The following is an 18,863-nucleotide window of genomic DNA, read 5'->3' on the forward strand; positions in this document are numbered from 1 at the left end:
ACAAAGCGCAATGGCCCATGGGCGGGACTTCCTCTGGCACAAGTCAGATGGCCACTGACAGAGCGGAGTGGCCCATGGGCAGCACTCTGTCTCGGCACTGTCCAAGGTGCCACTGACAAAAGGCAAGTGGCCGCATGGGGGCGGACTTCCTGTCTGCACTGTCCAAGGGCCACTGGACAGAGCGAGTGCCCATGGGGTGGACTTCCTGTCTGGGCACAGGGTCCAAGATGGCCACTGACAGAGCGCGGAGCGGCCATGGGGCAAGCACTTCCTGTCTCGGCACGACCAATGGGCCACCAATGGCTCGAGCCCAGTGGGCCCTTGCCCCATCGGGACACGCATGTGGGTGGAAGTCAGAGACCCCACCTGGCTCCGCCCCCCTCACCTGCGCTGCATGGCCAGGTCAGCCGTGTTGCCCACGAGGATCATGGGAAAGTCGTCCCGTGTCTTTGACCCGCAGGTCTGGTGTGGAACTTGCTGATCTCGGTGAAGCTGCAGGGGGATGAGACGGAGAGTGGATGGGCGGTGGCTGCTGGAGAAGGGGTCCTTGTGCCGGTGGGAGGGGCACAGGAGGCTGTGATTGGGGAGCACGGATTGGAGGTGGGCCTGGCGGCCGTGCCCCGGCCCTGGGGTGGGAGGATCTCATGGGAGGGGTACAGGGGTTGCGTAGTGGGGGGTCTCAGTGTAGGAAAGGGCTTACCTGGCCGCTGTCATGATGGCGTAGATGAGCGGAACCCCTCCCCTTGCCGCATGTATGCTCCCGTGGCCCCCAAACTCCTCCTGCCGGCCGTGTCCAGGACGTGGCGAGAACCCCGGGGGGGGGTATTTAGTTTCCCCACAGCCTGAGAGTCCGGGCTCCTCGCCCTCCCATCGCCGTCCGAGAGCCAGGAGAGAACACCAGGAGTCCTGGCTCCCAGCCCCCCCCGCTCCAACCACTAGACCCCACTCCCCTCCCAAAGCCGTGAGAGAACAGGAGCCCTGGCTCCCAGCCCCCCTGCTTCCAACCACTAGACCCCACTGCCCCCAGAGCTGGGGAGAGAACCCAGGAGTCCTGGCTCCCAGCTCCCCCCTGCTCCAACCACTAGACCCCACTCCCTCCAGAGTGGGGAGAGAACCCAGGAGTCCTCGCTCCCAGCCCCCCTACTCTAACCACTACACCGCACTCCCCTCCCACAGCCAGGAATCCTGGCTCCCAGCCCCCACTCTAACCACTACACCCCACTGCCCTCCACAGCCAGGGAGGGAACCCAGGAGTCCTGGCTCCCAGCCCCTCTCCTGTTGCCCAACCACAGAAATTCCTCCACCTCTGACAGCCTTCCCCATAGCAGGGGCAGGTGGTCCCTGGCTCGGCCCCTCTGTCCTAGCTGGGTCAGGGCTCCCCCGAAGTGGGCGCCAAGCCAGACCCCCCCGACAACACTCACTGTCCAGCCGGGTTGGGGTCCATCGGATGGTGCAAATCTTCGTTGTAGGAGTCCTCGATTGTAGGGTCATAGTCCGAGACAAGTACGACTGGGGGGGAGGCGGAAGGAGGGGTTACAGTCCCTATTAGAACCCAGGCGTCCGGGCTCCCCCCCCGGCTCTAACCACTAGACCCCACTCCCCTCCCGGAGCCAGGGAGAACTCAGGAGTCCGGGCTCCCAGCCCCCCGTTCTAACCACTAGACCCCACTCCCCTCCCGGAGCCAGGAGAGAAACCCAGGAGTCCGGGCTCCCAGCTCCCACCCCCCTCCCCCGTTCAGTTCTTGAGAGATTTGGTGGAACGTGGAACAAGCGGCTGCTCCTGCCCCCCCCTCGGGCCCCCAGCTCAGCCCCCGGGCCCCACCCCCCAGGCCTGCCCCCCGCTCCATCCGGCCAGGCCTGCCCGGGGCAGCGGGAGGGTGGGGCGCCTCCCTCTCCCGCCCCCAATTCCTGCTGCGCTCCCCGCCCTGAACGACGGCCGTCGGGGTGGGAGGGGAAAATAGGAATGTCTCTCCCCCCCGGCTCCTGCCCACCCAGAACACGCTCCCCCCTCGCAGGCCGGCACCCCGAACCTCGAAGCCCGCCCGCCCCCCTTGAGCCAGGACCCCCAAATCCCCCTGCCCCCGAATCTCCTTATCTAGCCCCCCCGGGATTCTCACAGCCTGCACTTTTCCAGGACGAAACTTACCGCCCGGGAAGGGGGGTTCCCGGCCGGAGGGAGCCCCCATGCCGCCCCCCGGCCCCCCTACCTGAATGAACGGATGGTCAGGCGCTTTTCCCCACGCCGCCCCTCCACCACCACAGCTTGTATCTCCTGGGGGGCGCCCGCTCTTTTGGGGCCATGATTGGGGGGCTGCGCCCCCTTGGGCGGAGGTTTTCAACCCGTGGGGTCCTTCCACCCCGCCCCCTCCGCGACGGCCAGGCGATGCGCTGGAGCCCAGAATATGGCTGGCTATTCCCCCACCCCCACCTGGGCGGGGTCCCGCTTTATGTTATCATTGCCTAATGAAGTTCTCGCATAGTCATGAGGTCGCCGGGGATTCACTAAAAATCCATCCCTATATGGCGCGCGGGCGAGATGAGAGGCGGGTAGCAGCCCCCCCCCTCTAAATCCGAGCTGGGGCCAGGACTCCTGGTTCCATCCCCAGCTCGCGGTGGAGGAGTGGGGCCTAGTGCTGGTAAGGGTCGTGGGAAGCCAGGACTCCTGGTGTTCTCTCCTGCGGCTCTGGGGGGAGTGGGGTCCTAGTGGGGAAGTGGGGCTGGGAGTCAGGACTCCTAGGGTTCTCATCCTCAGGGTGGGGGGATGGTTGGCCTAAGTTGGGTAAGGGGGGTCTGGCAGCTCAGGACTCCTGGGTTCCATTTCCTCAGTTTGTTGGGGGAGGAAGTGGGTTGCTAGTGTGGTAAGGAGTGGCTGGCAGCCAGGACTCCTTGCGGTTCTGTCCCTGTGCGCATTGTCCCTCCTTTCCCCCTCTGCATCATCGCCCCTCCCAAACCAGATTGCCCCCACCCACTTAGCCCACATACCTGTGCGGGGGGGGGGGGGGGGAGTTTACAGCCCAGGCACAAGGACCCAGCGGAGCTGGGGGGGCCATGATCTCACTACATTCCTTTCATATGGTGTGTTGAGGAAGTCGACTCAGTTTCCCCCTCCCCCTCCGGGCATCGCCCCCCCCCATCCCGCAGCCCTCTCCTTCCCGGAGCCTGGAGGGGGAGGGGCAGCCGGACAGAGCTGCTGGGGGCTGGGTAGGAAACTGCCCGCCCATTTCTCTCCCCCCTTAGTCCTAGGGATGGGAGGAGGGTCAGGCTGGAGTCAGGGACCCCCTCCAAGCACTGTGGCCTCCTGGTCAAGGGGAACCCCCACAACAGGGCCAAAAAGGAGCCTGGGGGAGAGTAGAACCCAGGAGTCCTGGCTCCCAGCCCCCTGCTCTAGCCACTAGACCCCATTCCCCTCCCCGAGCTGGGGAGAGAACCCAGGAGTCCTGCTTGAACCTCCCACCTCTGCTCTAACCGCTAAACCCCACTCCCCTCCCAGAGGCAGGGAGAGAACCCAGGAGTCCTGGCTCCCAGCCCCCCCTGCTCTAACCACTAGACCCCACTCCCCTCCCCAAGCCGGGGAGTGAACCCAGGAGTCCAGCTTCAACCCCGCAAGGAAAATGGGGTTCAGGGCAGTGGGGGGCTGTGGTTAGGGTGTTTCCCAGGGAAGAGGCTTGGGGCTTTTCGGGCTGAGTTTTGGAGGTCTGAGGCTTGGGGTGTGGGGGGATTGGGACTGGATGAGGCTGGGGTTTGGGGCGTTGAGGTTGGGAGTGGGGCTGGAGTTTGGGGCTACAGGAGCCTGGGAGGTTCTAAGACTTGGCCTTTTGCGGGGAGGGGAGGTTCAGACCCTAGCACCAGTGGAGATGCAGGCCTGTTATAACCAGGGGGAAGAGGGTGGCTGGAGTAGGGGTGGCTGGGTAACCCTTGGTCCCTCATCTCTCTGATTCCCCTCCAATCCAGGACCCCGCATCACCGAGCCCCCATGGGGGCCAGGACAAGCTGGGAGCATTAATCCCTCCCCCAGCCCCTCCCTGGCTCCATCATCCCTGCCCACCACACCTGCCTCTCTTCCCCCTCCCAGCTGCTGCTGAGTCCCCACTTTAGGGGGTGATGCCCACACCTGACCTGCACCCCCTCTTTCTTCTGGGCTCTCCCTCCCAGTGATACGTCTCTCATTGGGTCTCCTGGGGTGTGGGGGGAACAGGAACGGGCTAGGAACCTGCTGCTCCTCCTTTGGCCCCAGCACTCCCAAGGCGGGGGATTGGGGCCCACTCTTGAGTCCCAGGGACCGGGGGCTGGATGCTAGCGGCAGACAAAGTCCCATGTTCCATCCATCCCGTGAGGAGCTGGGTTCTCCTGCGCTCTGGGCCGCAGCCCCTCGGGTAGCTGCTGTAGCCAAATGCAGGGGGCTGGGCTCCATGGAGGGACCAGGAGGTGCCTGGGTGACACGGGCGGGGGCAGTTGTGGGGCCCCATGGGGCCTTCTGGGCTTTGTGGTTATCCAGCCCCCTCATCTGCACCTGGCATTCTCCATTCTCCCCTCCCCATCTGCACCCAGCATGCTCCTCCGTCTCAGATGATGTAATGGCAGGGGGATGACATCACATCAGTGTCTCAGCAGGATGATGTCGCAGTGGATGGAGTGGGGGGTGATGACATGATGAGGTGGAATCCCAGGGGAAGATGTCATGGAGTGGGGGGGTGACATTACAGCAGTGGCTTGGGAGGATGATGCAGTGTGGCAAAGGGGATGATGACATGAGGGGGTGGAGTCCCAGGGGATGATGTCATGGCGGAGGGATGACATCACAGCAGGATGATGGTGCACTAGGCAAGCAGGGGTGATGACATGAGGAGGCGGAGTCCCAGTGGATGATGTCATGGCAGAGGGATGACATCACAGTAGTGTCTGGGGAAGATGATGTCGCACTAGGCAAAGGGGGGTGATGACAGGGGGAGGAGTCCCAGGGGATGATGTGACCACGGAGGATGTAATGGTGGGATAGGATGACATCACAGCAGCGTCTTGGGGATGATGTCACAGCGCTGTGCCATGGCAGTTTGACGTAACGACGCAGCGATGACGTCACGGCTCGATAGCACTCCCCGGGGCCACAACCACTAAAACTACCTCTCCCATGATGCACCGGGCTCTCCCGCAAGGCATGGTGGGATCGGTCTCCCCACTGCCGCTCAGCCCAGTCTCTCCCAGGCTGCCCCGCGGCAGGGCGGCGCGAAGCTCCCTGGGACACGTAGTCCCGGCCCGCAGGGAGGGGGAGGGGAAGCGAATGGGACGGGAAAGGCCGGCGCCGGGCCCTGAGTCACGGTGGGGGGTGAGGACTACACCTCCCGGCTTGCCCCGCGCGGATGCAGCCGGCCGCGGGGGGTGCCGGGAGCGGTAGTTCCGCTGCCCCCCGCCAGGAGCGGCGGACTCCATCTCCCGTCGGCCCCCGCGGCGCCGCAGCGGCCGGAGCCGGAGCCGGAGCCGGAGCCGGAGCCGAGCGGGGTAAGATGGCTGGCGGCCGCGGCGGCCGGGCCGGGACAGAGGCGCCCATTGTCCTAGGGAGGGCCGGGCCGGGCCGGGGCCGGGCCCCGCGCGCGCAGGTACCGGGGGAGGGGCGGACATAGTGGGCCGCGGATGGGCAAGGTCGGGGATATGGGGGCCGGAAGGGGGACAGCGGATATAGTGGGGGATATAGTGGGGGGAGGATTACGTGGGGAATGGTGTGGATACGGGGGGTGCAGTGGGGGGTGGATATAGTGGGGGGATATAGTGGGGGAATGGGGTGGATACCAGGGGGGGAGCGGTGGGGGAGGGATATAATGGGGGGATATAGTGGGGGAATGGGTGGGATACAGGGGTGCGGTGGGGGGATATAGTGGGGGGATATAGTGGGGGGGAGGGGATTACGTGGGGGGAATGGGGTGGATACGGGGGGGTGCAGAGTGGGGGGGTGGATATAGTGGGGGGATATAGTGGGGGAATGGTGTGGATACAGGGGGGTGCGGTGGGGGGAGGGGATATAGTGGGGGGATATAGTGGGGGAATGGGGTGGATACAGGGGGGGTGCGGTGGGGGAGGGATATAGTGGGGGATAGTATGGGGGAATGGGTGGATACAGGGGGGTGCGGTGGGGGAGGGGATATAGTGGGGGGGATATAGTGGGGAATGGGGTGATACAGGGGGTGCGGTGGGGGGAGGGGATATAGTGGGGGGATATAGTGGGGGAATGGGGTGAGATACAGGGGGGTGCGGTGGGGGGTTTGTATGGGTGCGGTGGGGGATATAGTGGGGGGATATTGAGTGGGGGAATGGGGGTGATACAGGGGGGGAGCGGTGGGCGGGAGGGGATATAGCTGGGGGGGATATAGTGGGGGAATGGGGTGGATACAGGGGGGTGCGGTGGGGGTTGTATGGAGTGCGGTGGGGGGATATAGTAGGGGGGATATAGTGGGGGGGAGGGGATTACGTGGGGGAATGGGGTGGATACGGGGGGGGGTGGCAGTGGCGGGGTGGATATAGTGGGGGAATGGGGTGGATACAGGGGGAGCGGTGGGGGTGGATATAGTGGGGGGGAGGGGATTACGTGGGGAATGGGGTGGATACGGGGGGGTTGCGGTGGGGGGTTGTATGGATAGTGCGGTGGGCGGGGTGGATACAGTGGGGGGGATTACGTGGGGGAATGGGTGGATACAGGGGGGTGCGGTGGTGGGGAGGGGGTTGTTTGTATGGGGGGAATGGTGGATCTAGTTGGGGGGATGGGAAGGGTGCAGGCGGGAAGGGGTTGTGTGTGGTGGTGGGTAGATATAGCATGGGGGCAGGAAGGGTAGCCGGGGCGGCTGTCAGGGGGGGGGGGTGGATATAGCATGGGAAAGGGACGGGGGCAGCGTGGGGGGGTTATATGGGGGTATGAAAGGGGTGCAGTGTAGGTGGAGAAGAGGGGGTACAGTTGTGGAAGGAGGTTATGGGGGCATGGTGGTTGTGGATACAGTATGGGGGCAGGAAGGGGAGGGGGTTATAGGGGGTCTTGGATGTAGGGGTTGATATAGCAAGGGGATGGGAAGGGGGGCAGTGTGAGGGGCATGGGAAGGAGAGGGGGTGCGGTGTAGGTAGAGAGGAGGGGACACAGTGTGGAGGAGGAGCTATGGGGGGCCTTGGGGGTGGTGGATACAGTATGGGATGTAGAAAGGGGATGGGGTGCGGCATAGGGGAGGGTATTATAGAGGGCATGGTTGGGGGTGGTATAGTGTGGGGGCAGGAAGGAGGTGTGGTGGGAGGGGTTATATGGGGGGTGGGATGGCATGGGGGGGTTCCAAGCAGGGGCTGTGGAGGTGAAGGCGTTAATGTGGGACCAGCCAGGGTGGGGGTGGACCAGGAGGGGCTGGGGTTAATGGGGGGCTGGGTGGAGATGAATCTAGGCATGGGAATTGGAGGCCAATGGAGGAAGGAGAAGGAAGATGGGACAATGGGGTGGCTAACCGTGGGGTCATTAATCTGAGGGAGGGAAGGGGGGGCTGGAAGAGATGAGGGAGGAAGGAGGGACAGGGCTAATGGAGTGGATGAGGGTTGGAGAGGGAGGGGAATTGCTGGGGTGGCTGGGAAAGGGGGGTGATGCTCAGCCCCTGTCTCTGAGCAGGGGAATGAAGCTGCGCCCTCACCCCACATCCTAGGGCAGGTGGCTGAGTTGAGCTGGTGCACAAAGGTCAGGGGCTGTCTCTGGGGAGACTGTCCCCCCACCTCTCACTCAGCCACACAGCAAAGGGGTGGGGGGCCCATGATGGGGCGCCCAGGTCAGAGGGGGACCCTGTGGCTCTGTTTTCCCTGTTGAGCTCACAGCTTCAGCCTGTGCTGGGGCAGAGGCATGTCCTGGCATGGGGGAGAAATGGGACCTTTCCTCTCTGGAGGGTGCTGGCCCTAATCTAGGGCTGCGGATTGGGATTGAGGTGGGGTCTAGCGGTTAGAGCGGGGGGGTTGGGATCCAGGATGCCTGGGTTCTATCCTTGGCTCTGGCTGGGGAGTGGGGTCTAGTGGTTAGAGCAGTAGGGGTGCTGGGAGCCAGGCTGGGCACAGTGGCTGCATTGCTGGTGGTGGTGGTAGCTGGTGACCTCGCTCACCTTCCCTGTTCGTAGGATCCTCTCCCTCCGCGGCCATGGAAGAGGAGGAGAATCCAGTTCCCCCAGCGTCAGAGGATCCAGTGGGCGGCAGTGAGGAGCAGGGGCGGCCGAGCGATGCCCCCCCAGACAGGGAGTCGTGTCAGTCGGGTGCTCTCTGCACTGAACAAGTCGTCATGCTGGTAAGATCCATGACCCTGTGCTGCCCACCCAGTTCCAGGGGCCTGGGCCTGTGCAAGATAACTGTTCCTGGATGAGATGTGGTGGGGAAACTACGGGTCCCAGGATGCACTGCTCCCTTGTGTTCCTGTGTGTGGGGCCTGGGAACTATGGGTCCCAGCATGCACCGCTCTCTTGTGCTCGGGTGTGTGGGGACTGGGAACTATGGGTCCCAGCATGCACTGCTCCCTCGTGCTCTGTGTGTGGGGACTGGGAACTATGGATCCCAGCATGCACTGCTCCCTTGCGCTCAGTGTGTGGGGACTGGGAACTATGGATCCCAGCGTGCACTGCTGCCTCGCGCTCAGTGTGTGGGGACTCTGGGTCCCAGCATGAACTGATCTGTTGTGCTCAGTGTGTGGGGCCTGGGAACTACAAGTCCCAGGATGCACTGCTCCCCTCCACTTCTGTGGGCCTGGTCTGCTGGGTTTCCTGCCCAGGTGGGGTCCTGTTTTGGGGTGATCCTAGTACCTCCCTTTACACTGGGAGTTCCTTGCCTGGGGTGCCTCCAGCGGGTGGAGGCTGAGCCAGGGACAGCCTGTCCGGTGTTCCCCAGCCCGGCTCAGGGGATGCACTTTTGGGGGTGGCTGGGAAGCTCCTGCTAACCGACCCCGTCTCTCAGCAGAAGGCCTTGCAGCAGGTGGTGAGCGGCAGCTTTCAGAGTGAGCGGCTGGGCCGGGCTGGCGAAAAAGGTACGGACCGGGGTGCAGCGGGGTGGGGGCCCGGGGACGACCAGCTGGGGATCAGGTCCGGCCCTGAGTCCGGGATACCCAGCCTCTGCCTCCTTTGTGAGTCAGACCCAATGGCTTCCCCATCTGCACCCCCAGGGTATGGGATGGGGGCACCCCTGGCGACGGGCCGAGAGCAGCGGGGCCGACCCTGTGTCCCTGTTGCAGATGCGGAGAGGAAGATGATGAGCCGGAAGAAATGGTGCCAGAGCCCCCATGCAGATGGATCTGGCAGTGGCAAGAGGGGCACCGGGGACCCTATAGGCACATGTGACCGGAGCAGCACTGTGAGTGACCCAGATCAGCCCGGACCCCCAGGACGTGGGGATTAGGAGCGCCAGCCTCCCTTGCGCTCAGTGTGCTGGCCCCTGGGAACTGGGGGTCCCAGCATGCATTGCTTCCTCAGCTCCATGTATATGGATCCAGGTCCCAGCATGCACTGCTCCCTCAGCTCCATGCACCCAGCATGCACTGCTCCCTCAGCTCCATGCGTGCCAATCTGGGTCCCAGCATGCACTGCTCCCTCAGCTCCATGCGTGGGGATCCGCACTGCTCCTTCAGCTCCATGCCTGGGAATCCAGGTCCCAGCATGCACTGCTCCCTCAGCATCATGCATGCAAATCTGGGTCCCAGCATGCACTGCTCCCTCAGCTCCATGCGTGGGGATCCGATCATAACATGCACTGCTCCTTCAGCTCCATGCGTGGGAATCCAGGTCCCAGCATGCACTGCTCCCTCAGCTCCATGCGTGCCAATCTGGGTCCCAGCATGCACTGCTCCTTCAGCTTCATGGGTGGGGATCCGATCACAGCATGCACTGCTCCTTCAGCTCCATGCCTGGGAATCCAGGTCCCAGCATGCACTGCTCCCTCAGCATCATGCATGCAAATCTGGGTCCCAGCATGCACTGCTCCCTCAGCTCCATGCGTGGGGATCCGATCATAACATGCACTGCTCCTTCAGCTCCATGCGTGGGAATCCAGGTCCCAGCATGCACTGCTCCCTCAGCTCCATGCGTGCCAATCTGGGTCCCAGCATGCACTGCTCCTTCAGCTTCATGGGTGGGGATCCGATCACAGCATGCACTGCTCCTTCAGCTCCATGCCTGGGAATCCAGGTCCCAGCATGGACTGCTCCCTCAGCATCATGTGTGCAAATCTGGGTCCCAGCATGCATTGCTCCCTCAGCATCATGCGCCCAGCATGCACTGCTTGCTCAGCTCCATACGTGTGGAGATGGGTCCCAGCATGCACTGCTTCCTCAGCTCCATGCACCCAGCATGCACTGCTTCCTCAGCTCCATGCATGGAACCGGGTCCCAGCATGCACTACTCCCTCAGCTCCATGTTTGTGGAGACGGGTCCCAGAATGCACTGCTCCCTCAGCTCCATGAGTGGATCCAGGTCCCAGCATGCGCTGCGTCTGCTCGGCGTGGGGGGGTATCCGAGTCCCAGCATGCACTGCTCTTTCCCATCCCAGTGGTGGGCTGCTGTGCATGCTGGGAGCCATGGTCTGGGAAGCAGCTGCAAGGGGGCAACCCTGGGGGCTGTGGTGGTGGAGAGGGGGCAGCCGCCCACTGGCCCTGCCCAACCTGTCGTCTTCTCCCCAGGTCCCCGAGGCCCTGGGCCTGTTCTCCGGCCTGGCGGGGGCCCTGCAGTTCCTGCAGAGGTCATGTGCTGCCTCCATGCAGACCCGGCTCCTCCTAGGAGACGAGGGGCTCCTGGGGCCCCCGGGCATCTGGTAAGAGCAGATCCCGTGCACCCCAGCTGGGGGGGACACCTGAGGAGTGGGGTCACAGCAGGGGATCTGGGATCCCGGACTCCTGGGTTCCATCCTGGCTCTGGGAGGGGAGTAGGGGGCTCGTGGTTGGAGAAGTGGGTAAGGAGTGGCGGGCCGAGGTCTCTCTCTCTGGCGTGTGACCTGAATGGGGAGGGTTGTGGATCACATGAACTTGCTGGTCTCAGCAGAGGCCCAGTTGCGTCACAAAGAGCCCCATAAGTGGAGGGGTCCCCCCAGGGTCCCCCCCCAGTCTTCACGGCGGTGCGCAGAGCCCTGCTCCAGCTCTGACCAGCCTCTCCTCCTCCTGGCAGCGGGGACGTGGAGCCGGACGAGGTGGAGCTGGTGGCCGAGGTACGGCTGGGGGACGTGGCTGCTGCGTCCGGCATCTTCAGGAGAGAGCGGGCTTGGAGGGTGCACAAATCAGGTAGGGCCGGAGGTGGGGAGGATGGGCCACGGGGCCTGTCCCCTCTAGGGGGCGCCGGCTCCCATCCGGCCCCAGAGTGGGGACTGGCTGGCTCCGGGGGACGGGGAATGGGGCACGGGGTCTGTCCTCATAGGGGGCGCCGGTCCATCTTGCCCCCAGTGGCGAGGGACTGGCTGCTCGGGGCGGGAGTGGGGGCGGGAATGGGCACAGGGCCTGTCCCCTCTAGGGGGCGCCGACTCCCATTTCTTGCCCCAGGTCGGGGACTGGGCTGGCTCTTGGGACAGGGGAATGGGGCACATGGTCTGTCCCCTCCAGGGGGCGCCAGGCTCCATCTGGCCCGGGTGGGAACTGGCTCCGGGGACCGGGGAATGGGGCACAGGTCCTGTTCCCCTCTAGGGGGCGCTAGGCTCCAGCATCTGGCCCCAGGGCGGGGACATGGCAGGGGTTGAGGGTGGGAGGGGGGGAAGGGCAGCAGGGCCTCACCCGCAGAGGGGGGCTGGCTGTCTCTATAGCGGGCCCAGGGTGGGACTGGCTGGCTCCGAAGGGTGCGTGAATGGGACAGGGGGCCTTTCCCCCGCTGTAGTTGTCTACACTGCCCAAGTCCAGCCCCAAGGGTAGGGGGAGACAGCGAGAATGCGTGTAAGGTGGGGTGGAGGGAATATGTACCTCCTCGGCCATGTGCAACCCCTCCCCCCATTCTGCCTCTTGAGGCAACATGTCCCGCAGGTCTCCGCCCAGCTCGGCGCCTGTCGTCTGAGAGAGAGCTGGCAGCGTCTTGCCCCAGTCGCCGCTGGACCATCGCCGTTCCTGCCCCCGTGGACCTAAGTGGCCCCACCGGACTCAGGGAGGCGCAGCCACCGACGTCCACGGCACGGGCAGGACTCGGTCGCATGCCGTGGCGCGGGCGGGTGGCCCCACCTAGGGCACTGGCAACAGGCGGGTCGTCCAACAGGAGCAGCAGCGGCCACAGCCACCAGCAGGCAGGGAACCCGGAGGCCCAGCGCTCCAGACCGCCCCCCCGCACAGGTGCCCTGGAGAAAGACGCGTCCAAGCGTCCTCCACCTGTTCCCTGCCTCCGACGGCAGCCGCCCGGTCGGTTCTCCGCAGGCCGGTCCAGCAGGCCCCCTGCGGCGGGGACAGCAATCCAGCGCCCCGTGCGCCGCAGACGTGGTGATTTAGGGGAGCCTCCACACCAACGGAACGAGGACAAACCCGGGCGTGGGACGGTCACAGCGTCGCGCCCGCCCGGACAAAAGTGCAGGACCCAGAAAGACGAACCCCTTGACGCCACGGCATTCCAACACCACATCCGCCCGCATGCAGCCCCGCTCCGCGCTGATGAGGAGGAGGAGAGAGGAGGGGAAGGAAGCGAGATGATCGGACAGAGCCGCCGCCCGCGCCCGACGGCGCAGAGCATGCAGCACGCAGCTCGGAGACCCGGGCTGGGCAGGTTATACACGAGAACAGCTGAGCCATGGACGTTCCCCGGACTCGGAGAAAGGGGCGCGGACGAGGCGAGGAGGCCAGCGAGGACGCCTGATGGCCAGGGCGGCGCCCGCGAAAAGGAGCGCGGCCGGACCGGGAGCTGACCCACCCGCTGCCGAGGAGGAGAGTCACCTCAGAGCAGTCGGACGGGGCCCCCGAGCCGCCCCGGAGCCGCGGCGCCGAGCGGCCGTGGTGGATCCGTGCCCAAAGATGCCGGGTCGGCAGCAGAGGCCAACACCCAAGCTGGAGAGGGAATGGGTGTCGCGGAGGGGGACGTCCGGAAAACCCCAAGCGCGTAGCCCGGGGAGAGAAGGGCCCAAGGACGGGCCGGCACCGGGGGCGGGCGCGCCCCTTTGGACGGGCGGGCGACCCGGCGAGTGAGGAAGGCGAGAGCCGAGCCAGCCGAGAGGACGAAACGCTACAAAGCCCCACCGCGTTCTCGCAGCCGGGCCGCCGGCTTGGCAGGCCCGGGGCGAGGCGAGCGATCATGGCTCGCGCCTGCAGGCGGGACGAGAGGGGGATTCCGGTTCCATGCGAGCCAGCGGGAGCTTTGCGAGCCAGCCTGAGGAGGGCAGGAGCCGACCGGCGGCGCATATAGCCTGACGACCATGGCGTCCGAGCGGGAACAGCCAGACGTGACCCAGCACTCGTGGCCAGCTCTCGGACGTCCCGCAAGAAGCCAAGCGGCCCGCAGGAGCGCCGGCCCCCACAAGGCGAAGGAGCCCCGCGCTGGCCCTGGCCCCCCAAGAAGAATCCCAAGGCACGGTCGAAGGTCCAAGGAAGTGCCGGCGCTCGCAGGTCCCGCCCGGCGCGGGTCCCCGGGCCGGGCCTCGCGGCGCGGGGCTCCGCGCCGAGGTCACCCGCCCGCAGCACCAGGCACGTGGCCAGTGGGGGCGCGGAGCGGCGGCGGCGGGCACGTGAAGGCGGAGGGGCCGGCGCTCGCGCTCAGGGAGCCGGGCGCGTCACAAGGAGAAGCACCGGGACGGCGGCGGCAGTGGCAAGAAAAAGAAGAAGCAGCAGCGCTCCCGTTCCTGGGAGAAGCGGCCGCCCCGCGATAAGCAGCGCGAGGTGCATGTCCTGGAGGAGCCCAAGGCGGAGGAGCGTCGCCGGGACGCCCGCACCGTCGTGCCGCCCTCCATCCAGGACCTCAACGACACCGATCTCTTCACCATCAAGAGAACCATCACCGTTAGCCGGCAGGACGGCTCCCCGGAGCCGGCCAAGCGGGAGGTGCTCTATGACTCGGAGGGGCTGAGCTTCGAGGGCTGCTTCTCAGACCGTGAGCCCGCTGAGGGGCCCCGGCACCTGGGCAGCAAGGGCGAAGGGGGGCTGCCCCGCAAAGAGCGGCCGGAGGAGGAGGCCAAGCCGCCCAAGGAGAAGGAGCGGAAGCGGGGGTACCCAGAGGAGCGCCCCGCACCTCGCGAGAAGTCCAAGAAGAGGTTCAAGGAGGCGCCGGGCCGGTCGGCGCCCGAGGCGGGCAAGGCGGAAAAGGAGAAGTCGCGGCCAGAGCGGGAGAAGCCCCCCCGGAAAGCCAAGGCCGGGCACAAGGACAGCGGCAAGGCGGGCGGCTCGGGCCGCAAGGTCAAGCTGCAGTCCAAGGTGGCGGTGCTGATCCGCGAGGGCGTCAGCAGCACCACGGTCTCCGGCAAGGAAGGCGGCTCCATCGGCATCAAATTCAGCCGGGACAAGGAGAGCCGCTCGCCTTTCCTCAAGCCGGAGGAGAAGGGGCCCGGGGCCGAGGCCAAGGCGGAGCCAGCCAAGGAGCCGGGCGGGAAGGCCAAGAAGCTCAAAGGGCTGAAGGCCAAGGCGGGGCTGAAGAAGGCCAAGGGGCCGGGGGCCAAGGCCAAGGGGCCCTCGGAGGCCAAGAAGAAGAAGAAGCTGAAAGCCAAGACGGGGCTGAAGAAGTCGAAGGCCGACAGCTGCAGCCAGGGGGCCGGGAGCCCACCCGCCCCTGCCCCAGAGCCGATGGGGGGCGCCGGCTCCCCACTCAGCCCCCCGCCCAAGCTTGCCGCCCGCCCCGGCCAGCGGAATGACCCCCGACTCGCAGACGGTGGAACAGCAAGCTGCAAGAGGCCGATGTCTCCTTCGGGGCGAGAGGCCGGCCGTGCCCGCGCCTGGGCGAGCAGCAGAGAGGCCAGCGGGCGAGCCCAGGCACAGCCCTCGCGAAGCAAGGAGGAGCCTGCCCGCCGCCCTTGCCCCGCCCGCCAGCCCGGCCCCCATGGCATGGAACTTGCAGGGGGCGTGGACTGCGACCACAAGCGGCGTCCTGGCACGTAGTGACGGGGTGGGAGGTGCTCCGAAGGGGGCTGGCTGGGGTGGTGGGGGCAGCGGGGGGTCACCAGGATGGGGGAGCAGGGCATGGGGGTTGGGTCTGCAATCTTGGGGGTCGTGGGGGAAGCAGTGGGTGAGGGGCCACCCAGCTTCTGACCCCCGCCGTCTCTCACCAGTGACCGCCCTGCTCTTAAGATGGGGAGTCCCAACCTGGCGACCGGGCCAAGGCCCATGAACTGATCCAGGCCACAACAGGTAGGGGGCGCTCTCCCGGCTGCGGGGCTGGGCTGGTGTCCACGTTGCACTAGGCGCTGTGCTGCAGGGAGCGGGGAGGCTAGTAGGGGCGCTCTGCCCCGCGCTGCGGGGCTGGCCTGGTGTCCTGTGCGAACCTGAGGGGCGCTGTCTGCAGGAGCGGGCAGGTTAGTTAGGGGGCGCTCTGCCGCGGCGGCCGGCTGGGCTGGTGTCCCTCGCACTAGGGGCGCGCTTGTGCTGCAGGGAGCGGGGCAGGGCAGTCAGGGGCGCTCTGCCGGCCAGTGGGGGCTGGGCCTGTGTCCGTGTGCGGCACTAGGGCGCTGTGGCTGCAGGAGCGCGGGCAGGCGCATAGTGGGGTGCTTCCGCCGCGGGGCTGGCTGGTGTCCTGTGCGGACTCAGGGCGGCTGCGCTGCAGGGAGCGGGGCCAGGCAGTAGGGGGGCTCTGTCTGCAGCTGGGTGCTGGCCTGGTGTCCCCGTGCGGCACTAGGGGGCGCTGTGCTGCAGGGCGCGGGCAGCAGTAGGGGGCGCTCCTGCCAGCAGCGGGGCTGGGCCTTGTGTCCATGTAGTGCTAAGGGCACATGTGCCGCAGTGAGTGGGGTAGGAGCAGTAGGGGTGCTCTCCCATGCCGCGGTACTTGGGCCCCGGGTCCCTGTGTGGAGCAGGGGGCGCTGTGCTGCAGGAGCAGGGCAGGCAGTAGGGGGCGCTTTCTCGGCCAATGGGGCTGGGCTGGTGCCGTCCTATGTGGCGCATGCTGCATGGGAGCGGGCGAGGCAGTCGCGGGGCGCTCTCTGGCCGGTGGGGCTGGGGCGGTGTCCCCGTGTGACGCAAGGGGGCGTGTCGTGCAGGGAGTGGCAGGCAGTAGGGGGCTCTCCCCAGCCATGGGCTGGGGGCCAGTGTCCTGGTGGAGCGCTAGGGGGGTGCATGTGCTTGCAGGGGCAGGGCAGTAGGGCGGCGTCTCCTCTGCCGGTGGGGTGCGGGTGTCTCCGGTGTACGCTAGGGGTGCTGTGCTGCAAGGGAGCGAGGCAGCGGCAGTAGGGGCGCCCTCAGCCATGTATGACCAAATTGTCGACTAGCCCAGAGTTGGCCAGGGAACCCCGGCGTGCTGGCTGAAACCCAATGTGGGCGATTGTCTGCTTCCCTGCCCCCCTGAGGAGCCGCTTCACAACAAGGGTCCCCCATCCCACCCCCGCCCCCAGGCCGTATCCAGGCCGGAGGGTCCCGCACCAGCCCCGCGCCCACCCAGGGAGCCGCGTCCAGCGCGGGTGAGGGTCCGCATCGCCAGCCCGGCGCCCAGCAGGGGAGCCGCGTTGCAGCCCGGGTGAGGGGTCCCCGCATACCCAGCCCCCGCGCCCCACCCCAGGGGAGCCGCGTGCCAGCGCTGGGTGAGGGGTCGCCGCATACCCAGCCCCCATGCCCCACCCTGAGACTAATCACCTTCTCTTCCCCTAGATCCTGAGTCACACTAAACCCTCCACGTCCCTAGCGGGCTCCCAGGCACCCGCACCGCCTCCCACCCACACAGCTGCCCCCTACCTGCTGCACGGCTCCCTGCCTCTGGGGGGCTGCAGCTCCACCCCCCCGACCCCCACCGGGCTGCCTGGCAGCCTTGGCCCGGCCTCGGCGGGCACTGGCAGCGGGACACTCTTTGGCACTGGCTCCGGCAGCGACCTGGGCAAGCGGGATGGGAGCACCAGCTCCGACGGGCGCGGGGACACCGATAAGGTTAGTGACGGGGGGGCGGGGGGGCCCCTTGTTTGAGCACTGAGGTGGGCAAGGCTGGGGCGTGACCCACAATGCACTGGGGCGGTCGTGAGCTTGGCAGTGGTGAGGTCTGTCCAGGGCTGCGAGCTGGGGGGAGGCCCCGATCGTGCGGCATGGGGGGGACCCCCTCCCCGGTGTGCTGACCCCTGCTCCCCCCCCAGTACCTGAAGAAGCTGCACACACAGGAGCGGGCGGTGGAGGAGGTGAAACTGGCCATCAAGCCCTACTACCAGAAGAAGGAGATCACCAAGGAGGAATACAAGGACATCCTGCGCAAAGCGGTGCACAAGGTGGGGCTGCGGGGCACCCGCGGGGCTGGGGGGGCTGCGGCTGGGTGCCCCCCACCCTCACTGACTCCCATTCTGTCCCCTGTCCTCCCCCCAGATCTGCCACAGCAAGAGCGGGGAAATCAACCCGGTGAAGGTGAACAACCTGGTGCGCGCCTACGTCCAGCGTTACAAGTACTTCCGGAAACACGGCCGCCGCATGGAGGAGGAGCCGGGGGGCCCCAAGGACCTGGGGGGGCTGGAGAAGGCCTCGCTACCCATGCCCCCCCTCTGAGCCTGGCGGGGGGCCCACCCCCCCATCTGTGTCTCTAGCTGACTCGGACCCCCTTATGCAAAAGGAGGGGGGCGCTCGTGGCCTCCCCCCAGACTCTGAATGGTTTTAAACAGGAACAGTTTTACTCTGTACATATGAGGGAGCTGGACTTGGGAGGGTGAGCCTGGCTGGGCGGGGGCCTGTTTGTGGGCTACCATCCCCTCGAATTCCCCCACTTTACTCATGTTAGCATGTTTTTATTTGGATTCCTCCCCCCGGGGAATCTCTCATCCCCCCCGACCCCCAGCTGCCCTGGGGGGAGCAGCTCTCTGGGTTGGGGGGCACCAGCTATGGAGGGGCATCTCATCTCTCTGCCCCCCATCTCTGTATCTTCCTTCTATCTCTTCATAAACTGCGTTAGCCACTTGGCTCTGGATCGTCTTCTTGGGGCCGGGGACACGTGTGATAGCAGGTCTGGGGGCTGGCCCTAGGAGGCAGGGTTGGGGGCTGCCCCCCAGCCAAGGCACAAGGAGTCCCCCACCCTTTCCTGGAGCAGGTTCTCTGTGCCCCCCCCCCCCGGGGGAACAACAGCCCCCACACCCACTCCAGAGAGGCCACGTCCCATGTAGGGGTCCCCCTAGAACTGTGCCCCACCCCAGAGTGCTCCCCGGATCAATGGAGGGGGGCATGTACCCAAGGAAGGCCCCATGGACATGGGGGGGGCGAACTCAGGAGAGCCGGGGGCGTGGGGGGGGAGCTGAGCTGAGAACGGGAAGGCTGCTCTGCTCCCTGCCGGCTTCGCTCCCGGCTTCCTAGTGCCGTTACCCTAGGGGCAGCTCGGGCCGAGTCGGCCGCGATCTTCTGGCCAATTGGAATGAATTCAGCTCAGCGAGGCCATGGGCCAGAAGAACCTCGGAGCCGAGAGCGGCAAACGCGGCTCACGGGGGAGTCCCAGCAGCCTGGAGTAGGGCAGGCTCCGTGTCCGTCTTTAAAAGAGGCAAGAGCAGGCGCCGGGGAACCCCAGCCCAGTCAGCCAGACTTCGATCCCTGGGCAAGCCTTGTCTGCGACCCCCTGGAGGAGCAAGGGCTGGTCACTGGCAGCCAGCGCGGATTCACCAGGACCCAACTCTGCCCATGGAGCTGGATTTCCTCCCCGGTGGGGGGATACGGTGGATGTCACGTCCCTGGACGTCACAATCTGCTAAGGCAGCTGGAGAGATGCAGGCTGCAGAATTGGTTAACCAAGCGCAAAGGGTCGCTCAACGGGAACGATGGAGGCAGGCCCCAGGTGGGGTTTGGCGGGG

General features: G+C 66.1%; 2 protein-coding genes across 2 annotated transcripts in view; one reads left to right on the top strand and one right to left on the bottom strand.

The window, feature by feature from the left end:
- The window catches only part of RRAS (RAS related), a 6,536-nt gene extending 4,351 nt beyond the window's left edge, over positions 1–2,185 (bottom strand). The window contains 3 exon segments of the mRNA XM_075070542.1: positions 386–574; positions 1,422–1,509; positions 2,146–2,185. Coding sequence (XP_074926643.1) covers positions 386–574; positions 1,422–1,509; positions 2,146–2,185 — 317 coding nt within the window.
- Positions 2,186–8,068: 5,883 nt separating this feature from the next.
- SCAF1 (SR-related CTD associated factor 1) lies at positions 8,069–17,987 on the top strand. Its single transcript, XM_075070544.1, is given in 13 exon segments — positions 8,069–8,283; positions 8,943–9,012; positions 9,217–9,335; positions 10,657–10,787; positions 11,138–11,250; positions 11,977–12,700; positions 13,659–14,739; positions 14,741–15,008; positions 15,183–15,233; positions 16,455–16,576; positions 16,708–16,980; positions 17,181–17,309; positions 17,404–17,987. Coding segments are annotated over 13 exon segments (3,402 nt in total). The 5' UTR covers positions 8,069–8,139; the 3' UTR covers positions 17,581–17,987.
- Positions 17,988–18,863: the final 876 nt, after the last annotated feature.

This window comes from Chelonoidis abingdonii, chromosome 11 (genome assembly GCF_003597395.2).
Source record: "Chelonoidis abingdonii isolate Lonesome George chromosome 11, CheloAbing_2.0, whole genome shotgun sequence".
NCBI classification, from domain to species: Eukaryota; Metazoa; Chordata; order Testudines; family Testudinidae; genus Chelonoidis; species Chelonoidis abingdonii.